The 9826-nt window shown below is 44.9% G+C and overlaps 2 protein-coding genes across 2 annotated transcripts in view; one reads left to right on the forward strand and one right to left on the reverse strand.

Moving 5' to 3' along the window:
• Nucleotides 1-4533, reverse strand: part of LOC109315949 — a 34773-nt gene extending 30240 nt beyond the window's left edge. The window contains exons 1-2 of the mRNA XM_019543913.1: nt 2875-4533; nt 2672-2775 (exon numbers count right to left, since the gene is read on the reverse strand). Of these exons, the coding sequence (XP_019399458.1) occupies nt 2672-2775; nt 2875-2934 (164 nt within the window). The 5' untranslated portion in view covers nt 2935-4533. The remainder of the gene's footprint in view (nt 1-2671; nt 2776-2874) is intronic.
• A 3555-nt stretch (nt 4534-8088) lies between these two features.
• The window catches only part of METAP2 (methionyl aminopeptidase 2), a 28536-nt gene continuing 26798 nt past the window's right edge, over nt 8089-9826 (forward strand). Inside the window, exons 1-2 of the mRNA XM_019545070.1 lie at nt 8089-8294; nt 9400-9501. Coding sequence (XP_019400615.1) covers nt 8120-8294; nt 9400-9501 — 277 coding nt within the window. The 5' untranslated portion in view covers nt 8089-8119. The remainder of the gene's footprint in view (nt 8295-9399; nt 9502-9826) is intronic.

Raw genomic sequence — 9826 nt, forward strand, 5'->3', positions numbered from 1 at the left:
GGCCTCCTCAGAGTTAATTGTGAACAACTTCCCTGTCCTGCAAGCCTCACTTCACTGCTACAGTTAGGTGATTTGTCACAAAACATCAGATTAGTAGGAATTCAATAATGAAGTACATAAGTTATAAAAATATACTAATACAGCTAAAATATAGTTTAATATACTAAATTCAGAGAAATTTAAACTCTTACCTTTTTAATAAAGAAATATACTTTTTTTCAGCTCCTTTGTGTTGCTTTTGTACTTCTGTGGCTCTCAAGGTCACAGGGCCGGTTCCTTACAACTCCAAAACCTTTAGACTTGCTCCTTCTCCTCTCCTGAGGCTTTTGAGCAAGCAGGGCGATAAGCCCCTTGTTTCTAGTCTCTACAGGAACAAATGGATGCTGCTGCCAGTGTCCATTCCCAGTCCTTGGAGGCTTAGTCAGGAGGACAGGAGCAGATCCACCAACCTCTAGATCAAAGGTCAACAATAGAAGAAGTCCACAAGCAACGAAGGCACTGAAACCTTTCTTCTCTTGTGAAAATATCAGTGCCCTCGGGGGGCAGAAATGCATCTTGCTCTTGCATTTGAGAGTTGTACTGTACTGCTTGTCCTCAGTGTACAGGAACTGTAATGCTCTGATTCTGTACATAGTCTTACATAAAAGTATTTCTATTACATAGTTATTAGAACAAACTTTGGGGGAGTAAAGCATAGCAATATATAAACACCTTGTCTTAAACATTTTATTCATCATTCTGAAAGAAAATATTTCATGAGAGGTTTTTTAATTTTTCCAAAACTTTTCAATTTTTCTGGAGAAAAGCAAAAAAAGCCCTAAAAAAATGTATCCCCACCCCCCAAGTTTTTTGTTTTTTTGGGGGCCTTCACATCTCAAATCTCAACATATCTCAATAATCCTTAAAAATGTATTTATGTTTATCAAGTGCTGTATGCAGTGGTTTTCATTTACCAAAAAAATGTGCACACAGTGAGTTCAGTTCCTGTAATCAGAGCTGCATGGTGACTCCCCATTCAGCTCAATGAAGTTTCTCAGCACGGTTAGATATCACTTGCTCACATCCAATCACAAGTCCTAGCACTATGTCACTAAGCTGAACAACACTGCTGCAATTCCACAGACTGGGAAATCATGACACAGAGAAGTTACAGAATTTATCCAAAGATAAGTAGAAAATTAATTACAGAAATTAATTCAGGAGTCCCTTGTGTCCAGTCTTTTAAACCCCCCATGCTATTGCAAGCTGTTTAGCTTAGTACCTTGCATCTTTCCAAGTATTTTTTTTTGTATTTTGTGCCTAAAGAACCCAACCAAGATTGGGAACACACCATAGGAAACAGTCTGTGCCCTGATGAGCTTGCAGTGATCATATGATCTTTTTCTCTGGATAAGTAACATTTCCTCTACTCACAGAACTAAATTGTAACCATTATATACCAGTATTTCAAGTGCAAATTGATTTTCTTCTTACCTTTTTTGCTTTGAGAAGCTGACAGAAATAGCCTGATTATCACAGAATATTACTGTTTACTCAGATCATATCTTTAGATTGAAAACAATGCCACATTCTCTAGCATATCACATGCTGCACAAATAAGATATGCACCTTGTTTTTGGGAGGTAAAATGTAGAAAAAAAAGATTTTTCCAGAGTCATGGCTTACTGTGTGACACAGAGTAAGTCCTGTTGGAAACATGGTGTGTCCAGGAAGTGTGACATCTCAGGAGACAGTCTGGGTGAGGTAGCAGGAAATTCCAGGTGTGGAAGGACAGCAACAAGGGTAGGCCATAGACCATCACAATGGCAATAGCAAAACTGTTACTATTTTCCTGCAGCGGCAACACATAGGGGGTGCACAGGGGTGCATGGGCACTCCCTGAGAGCACTGGTGTACCCCCTTACCAGCCATGCTCCCTGCTTAGGCGATAGGTGAGGGGGGCCGGCAGGAGCACTGGTGCCCTGCCTGCAAGTGCCGGCCAGGGCGTGGGAACGCTGGATGTAGGCCACTTCTGGGAGCAGCACGGCTGCTCACCGGTTGGTAAATTTTGCTGTGGGGGACACCCCCCTGGTCAGCGAGATTGGCTGCGAAGGACTCCCTCTGGTTGCTGACTGGTCATGGTGGGGGGGCATGTGCCCCTCGACTAAGGTGGCACCAGTTGCCCATGCTTTCCTGTAAATAGTTCTTTATGTAAGTGCTTGTAAATAATAAATGTTTCCACACCACAAGCCTCATCAAGACACTGCAGGCAGCAGCTCATTTGCCCTAAACTAGCTCAAGTTGTGCCTTCAGCCACAAGATACAGTGCCCAGCCAATAGCTATGAGAGGGTTAACACAGGACTCTGCCTCTTCTGCTAGTTGGGTGAGAGACAAGTAGCAGTAATTAGAGCACAGCATCTGTAACTATACAAGCAAAGAAAAATCAGCTTCCCAGTATAAGACATGCACCACAATTTTGGAGGGCAGATTTTTGGGGGGTGTGGGTATTATATGAATAAATATGGTAACTCTATAGCAATACACTTACAGGGGTGTTTTCAAAGGCACAAATAAGTGTTACAAAATTCATTCTCAGTTGTGTGTTTGTTTTTTTTAAATGTTCCCCTCAAGAACTAATTGCTAGAAACTGACCCACACCCATCATCAATGGAACAACACAAACATAATTACCTGGGAATTAAGCCTACCCACTGAGAATGTGTGTGGAAAGAACTGAAATCAGCAGGCTGTTCTGCCAGTATTTTCTTGCTCCGCTCTTTTTTTCTAGTTTTCAGCTAAAACAAAAAAATATATTTTTTGATTAAACATATAAAGTCTCTGCAGGGAAAAAAGTGAGAAGGAATAATATTTGCAAAAGCTGATAAAGCATATACCTGGTCAAAAAAATATATGGGTCCTGGATCCAGGATTGCAGCTGGTGGCATTGTTTCCATTAGTCCTTAGAGTGAGGAACAGGTAAACAATCTCACAAGAATGCAATTTTACCAACAGGAAGCAGGAATTAAAGTTGTAGTACTTGTACCCCTTACCCCTGTATAATTACAGTTAAATTATTTCTCTAATTGTAAGACCCTGAAAACCTGCTTCATATAATGAAGTTATCACTTTAGGAATAAGATAAAAACATTATTATTTTTAATGATTTAGCTATTTAAATCATATGAAACTTTAAAAAATTCAGAATACAAATTAGTTATATGTTCCTGTTCATGTTACTCCCAACTAGCTCCAGAACTTTTTTGTGGCATATTATCCATGATAACGTCTAATGAAAGAAACTATTTAATTTAGTTTAATATCTGAAAAACAGGCATGGCTTGGCAGTAGGGCAGATGAATAGGCAGTTTTACATGTACATTCAGTGTGCCCTTTGAAAATCTGTCATCAAAATAATATTAAGGTTGTAATGCAAACTGACCCAAGATACAAAATTTAAAACTAAGACTCACAGTCTTAGTGAAAATGGAGAGTGCCAATGGTCATGATTTAGGAGAATAGGCTGCCAGCATTAAATGTGACTGTGCTGGCTTGTCACTTAGAACTCTAATAGCTGATACATATTTTGTGTATGCTTTAACTAAAAGTTTTGAAAAGGAACTTTTCAAAATTAAAAAAGCTAGTTATTTTGATTTTGCTACCAGCTTAACTAGCTTTACCAACACATATAACTCCCAGACTTAAAGACTGTTTTAATTAAAAAAGCTAGTAGCAGTTTTCCTTCTTTACCCCCTTGGAAAGTGGTTGGAAAGAGCCTCTCTCTCTCTTTTTATCAATATGAGCACAAAAAATATATTCTCTGTTCAAATGTAAATGTGGGGTTTTTTGCCTACTTCCCATTGTTGGAGGCTGATGCTAAAGCTTTTATTCATGTAGGTAGTCCCATTAGCTCCAGGGGCTACAACATGTAAAGTGCTACAGGCTTGGACCCTGGGTTTGGGAGAAAAGTACTAAAATGTCATGAAAACATAATTGAATGAAATTAGCAACAGAAATACATACGATAAATTAATATAGCTACCACATATTCATATTCTACTTCAGACTGTCTCTTCCAATAAATAAATGATGGCTTCATTAGGAATCCACCTAATCTGAATGGGCATTTCTTAGCATGTGTGTGTGTGTGTATATATATAAAAAAACATAACATACCCTGCAAGAAGCTTTTCCCTGCAGATGGGAACAAATTTCACCAGCAAAGTGATGCAAATGTAAACTGCCGCCTCAGAAAAATGGAAAAGGAGGTGTGTCTGTGTGCTGCTTTTCAATACAGAGTTTAAAGTTCTGTTGCTTAGCTACCACATGCTTTGGTCTGCATTCAACTATAATTCCTTTCCTTAACTGTTCCAGCCACTGTACGCTTCTCTCCGCAAAGCTGTTTAGGGGAAAAAAGGCACTCACTGAGAAAAAGATTCAGTCTTCCCAATCCAAAAAGTGTTTTTATTTACCTCCACAAGACTCTGCACTGGCCTTAATACCAATATAATGCTATATTATTACATGTCTCATATCATAGAATCATAGAAAATTATTGTTGGCAGGGACCTCAGGAGGTCATCTAGTCCAACCCCCTGCTCAAGGCAGGCCCACCCTCAACTAGATCATTCCACCGAAAGCTTTGTCTAGCTGGGTCTTAAAAACCTCCAAGGTTCATATCATATCATATCATATCTGAAAACACTGAGTTACATCATTAATGAATCCTAAATACTAATTAGAAGGAAACAAACATGAACAGAAGAAGGGCCCAAACCTTTAAATGTATGAGTGCACCCTATAAGATACAGAGAAAAGCAGCAGGACACAAAGTTTTCTATTCATATTTGCTATACTTTACCACTTTATTAACAAACTCCATTTCTTGCAAAATGTTAACCTGTGATTCCCATTTCTACTCTGTTATTATTAATGTTATTCTGTTGTTTGTTGACACTAAGGTATTGTTACAGTTTTAAGGTATTTTACTGTCTTTCATTTCTGCTGACTTTTATTTGTTTATTGTTACTTCTGCAAAGTAACTTACAACTTTCTCTCTTGCAGATTTTTGGAACACTGGAGTGGAGCCACAGAAAGTTACAGTATACGGTACATAAGGGGCATGTCTACATGTGCAATTAATGCGAAGCAATAAACTCCGGGGACTACTAATGGGACTACTTACATGAATAAAATAAAATAAACTCCGGGGAGTTTATTGCTACCAGACAAGCTGTTTGAATGTGCGGCCGGAACCACAGGACATTGAGCTGGGGGGGAGCAGCCTCACCTGGCAGGGGGCCCTAAGGATCAGCCTGCCAGGCTGGAGCTGCTTTCCCTTGGCTCAATGTGCTGAAGAGGAGCTCACTGGGGCATGAGGGTAGCCAGCAGGCAGCCTCTGCACTGAAGTACCCTCATGCCCCAGCCAGCTGGGGTAGCAGTAAAAAACTCCTCAGCAGGATAGTACTTGTAGTTACAATACAAGTAAATACAATACATGTAAATACAAGTACTATCCTGCTGTGGACTTTTAGTCTGCTCCAGCCTAATAGAGGTGCACATGTAGATGCACAACATTTACTGCTGAGCTAATTAGTCTACTGCTCAGTAAACATCTCATGTGGATGCACCCAAGGTGTATGATAAATGAGAAATAGTGGCTTGGGCAGGATTGAAAGGACCCAATAGTAAATGAAAAGCTGATCTTTTGTGGCCTATCTGGATCAGCCACAGACAAGTGATCCTGATCAGAAGAATGGACCATAAAATACCATTAAAATGGAAAATGTGTGTTTAAAATAATTGCAGGTGTATCTACTCAATCAGATGTGCCACTTTCACTACATCAGTATGACTCCCCTAGTTCTGATGCAAATATAAATATGCAGATAGTAATACAATGTATTCCCAGTGGAAAAAAATGTAAACTGTGCTGCTATAAGGTGCATTTATAGTATAAAAATACATTCACATAAGGGACTTTGATAATATAGCTATATTGGAAAAATGAATATTCCTAAATGGCATAGTTATACTGGTACTAAAACAATGTGAAGACCCAGTCTAATAAAGTGATAGTAAGAAAAAAGTTGATTTAATATACTAGTGAAAGATCATCTCAGCATATATTAACCAAAGACTGGGAGTGCCCTCATCTCCTCTGCTTTTTACTAGGGGTGCACTGGTAGAGATTCTGGGGGCTGATACCAATAGCCGATATTTTAAAGAGGCAGATTGGCTGGCAGCGTTCTGATATCCGATACAGTTGCCATTAGGCGGTGAGCTTCGTGTGGTGGAAGGGGAGTGGGGAGGGAAAGGGTGTGGGGGTAGGACAGATCAATGCCCCTCATGGTGAGGGAGGTGGCAGGGGAAGGAGCAAGTGCTACTCAGCTGGGGTGGGAGGGGTGTGGGATGGAGGCATGACTTGTGAGGTGGGGGCAGCTCCTGCCACTGCTTGCACCCAGGGAGGGCAGGGGGGTGTGCCCCTAGATCAGCATGGTGCAGGGCAGGCTGCAGCTGCAGGGTGGGGTTCAGCCAGGGCTGGGCAGGGCTTTTCTTGTTGTGGGTTGGGCTCAGAGTGGGCTCTGGCAGTGCTGGGAGGAGGCTGTAGGCATCCCATATTTCACCACAGCTCCACTTCCGGCCCCATGCTGCCACCTGTCACCCCGCACCTGCAGCCCACCCCATGCCATGCAGATCCAGGAGGCACATGCTTTGCTGCCCCCACCCTCCAAGGGTGCAAGCAGCATCAGGAGCTGCCCCCATATCGTGAGTTGCGCCTCTGTCCCACGCCCCCCTGCCGAGGTGGGCAGTGCTTGCCTCTGCCCCCTCCCTCACCGCCAGGGGAGGTGATCTGCACCCCCCACATCCCTTTCTCCCTCCTCCCCTCCTGACTTGCCAGCTGGAGGCAGCTTTCCATGCTGCTGGGTCTGCTCCGTGCTGCAGCTGCGCGGAGCACTGGCATTTATTGGCCAAATTATCGGCCCCATCGGGTCGATATCTGATCTAGACAATTTTCTTTATATCGGTACCAATTTGATATCAGACCCATGTATTGGTGCACCTCTACTTATTACCTGTGGCATGGTGTAAGATGTTCATGTTTTTAGTTTGGTACCTTGTATGTGTGGAGGGGGCAGTTTTGGAGAATCTTTGGGTAAATATTTGCCTGCAAATGCAAAGGACTGGATTTGATGACCACGTCCTTTGTGTCCTATGTTCCTAGAAATGGCCGTACAGGTGATCTCCCTTGTTTTTATGGAACCTTAAGTATGGTCCCAACACAGTCAAATGGGTCGCCAACAGAGGACATAAAGGTGTTGGGTTTTGTATTAATAGAGGACAGAGGATAATGAAACTGGCCCTTACTATGGCCACCCTAGGTGTTGCAGGGGACAACCTACTTGGTCAGAAGCTGGGAACAGAGTTGCAGAGGGCAGGGATACAAAATGCATAAGTGTCTTCAGTACAAAAGATAGTGGTAGAGGGAAGAGGCACCACTGAGATCCAGCTGCATGGCAGCAGAGTTAGAGGGAGACCAGGCCCTGGTTTTAACACCACTGTTCTTATTCCTTGATCTATCTTCAGCACCTCTGTGACCACCTGTCTCTAGTAGAGAACCAGGGCCCCACTCCTAGTCCCGATCCATTCATCCTCCCAGCTTCCCTGGGCAGCGAAAGTGCAGCTACTCCCATTTTACAGGTGGGAAAGCTGAAGCACAGGCACATTTGATCCTAAGCAACCAAGAAGGCTGGGGCGGGGCAGGGCTCTGATCTTGAAGCCTCTGGACTCATTTCATCTCAACAGTCGCCCCCCTCCAGGCAGGACTGGGGGATCAATCTACCATCCCTCCACATATCCCCCCAGGGGCAGGAGGAGTGGTCGCGTCCAAGCGCGATGCCTGCTGAGAAAGGATGCTACCACATTTGAAGACAGGGGTGGAAGGGGTGCGGCGTCACTAGGGCGCGTTACACGTGCGCAGCAGAGCCACCCCTCCCCCCGCCGCGGCGGAGGGGAGCTCTCCAGCCTTCCCGGTATGCCCCGCGCTCACCATCGAGCTCCGCGCCGGCGACGGGAGAGTAGGTGTCGCCGCTCTGTTCCTCCGTCTCGGTGGAGCGACGCAGCAGGGGCCGCGGCCACAACATGGCGGGCGCGGAGCCGGGCGGCCGCGCGGAGGAAGCGGAGAAGCAGCTGAACGGGGAGCTGCTGCCACCGCCGGCCGACGCCGAGGACCGGGAGGGCGCGGCGGGGCCCGGCGGCGAGGAGGGCGCTAGGAAGAAGCGGAAGAAGAAGAAGAAGGGGAAAGGCGGTCCCGCGGGTAAGGCTGGGGCCAGGGCCAGGGTCGCCCTGTGTTGGGGGGCAGGCGAGTCAGGTCGGGGGACGCCCGGCGCTGGGCCGGCGGCAGTGAGGGGTGCGCCGCCCCGGCCCTGGGGCCCGCGGGAGGGATCCCTGCCCCTCGCCCTCGCCCTGCTCCTCTTCCAGGTAGGTCGGCGAGAGAGGCCTGGGGGCAAGTCTGGGCAAACCGTGCTGGGGGCCGCTTAGGCTGTCGGGGACGCGGGTGAGGTGCGTGTCTACCGTGGTTAGGCTGTAGGGAGGGGGGTTGTCTTCTCTGGTTAGTCCGTGCCGTGGAGGGCGGGTGTGCGTCTACTTTGGTTAGGTAGTGGTGGGGGGAGGGGTGTCTACCTTGGATAGGCCATATGGGGCTGTCTGCTTTGGTTACTCTTTGCAGGGGAGGTGGTCTACTTTCTCCATTCTACAATAAGGATTCACAGCCAGGTTGCTGCACCACCCTGGGGTGCCTGGAGATCCTTTCAAGGGGTGCCATGCAGCGTTAATACTCTTTGGTGTGCACACGATTTGCAAGAGAATCCAGAGAGTTTAAATGAACCATCTGTGTTAAAAATGGTCTGGTGTGTTGTGGTCTTTCTGAGTTATTTTGCAACACGAGGATTGTGTTGTTGTTGTTTTCTGTAGCTAAAAAACAAATGAAAATAAAAGAGCTGATGCTTTTCTAAGGGTGCCTTGCCTGAGGTTGAGAGCTGGTTTATAAGGTGCAAGTCTCCCCTGCCTTCTACTTGACTTCAGACTAATGCGCCTAACTACCTCTCGATTATCTTTGTAGCACACCAATGTTATCTCATTGGAACAGGTTAGTGCTAGGGACAATGGAGAGAGACGTGGGCAGAAAATATTAAAAATGATGTGCAAATTCTTGGATAATTTTATCTTCATATTCAAGTTTTAATCATAGCTCCCATCACCGTAGAATTCTACAGTCATGTTTATATATGTGTTCAGTTTTTAAAAAGGGGGGCAGCTGCTCTGATCCTGCATGGGTAAAAATATCAAGATGATGATGTTGGGATTTTATATAATTTAGCATCATTCTGTTGTGCTAAACCACACTTTTATCTTGAATGCAGGACAAGAAACAGAGAAAGAAACGGAGGGTGCGCTTGATGATGTAGCAAAACAGTTGGATAAACAAACACTAGAGGAGAAGGAAAAAGATGACGATGATGATGGCAAGTATAACTTAATTTTTTGGGGTTTCCAACTTCAAAAACTTCTAAAATGAAACTGAATACTCTTTACTACAGGGGCGGGCAAGTATTTTGGTCAGAGGACCGCTTACTGAGTTTTGGCAAGCCATCAAGGGCTGTATAACAGGCAGGCCAGGGCAGATAAATATTAATTTTCTAAATTTTTTAGGGGCCCCGTGGGCTAGGTAGAATAGCCTCACAGGCCACATCCGGCCCCCGGGCCACATTTTGCCCATCTCTGCTTTACCAGCTATCTTCCTCAGTTTAAGCAATTTATATCTGAGTTACCACTATATTTGCAGCATCC

This window comes from Crocodylus porosus, unplaced genomic scaffold (genome assembly GCF_001723895.1).
Source record: "Crocodylus porosus isolate Cpor-Errol unplaced genomic scaffold, CroPor_comp1, whole genome shotgun sequence".
NCBI lineage: Eukaryota > Metazoa > Chordata > Crocodylia > Crocodylidae > Crocodylus > Crocodylus porosus.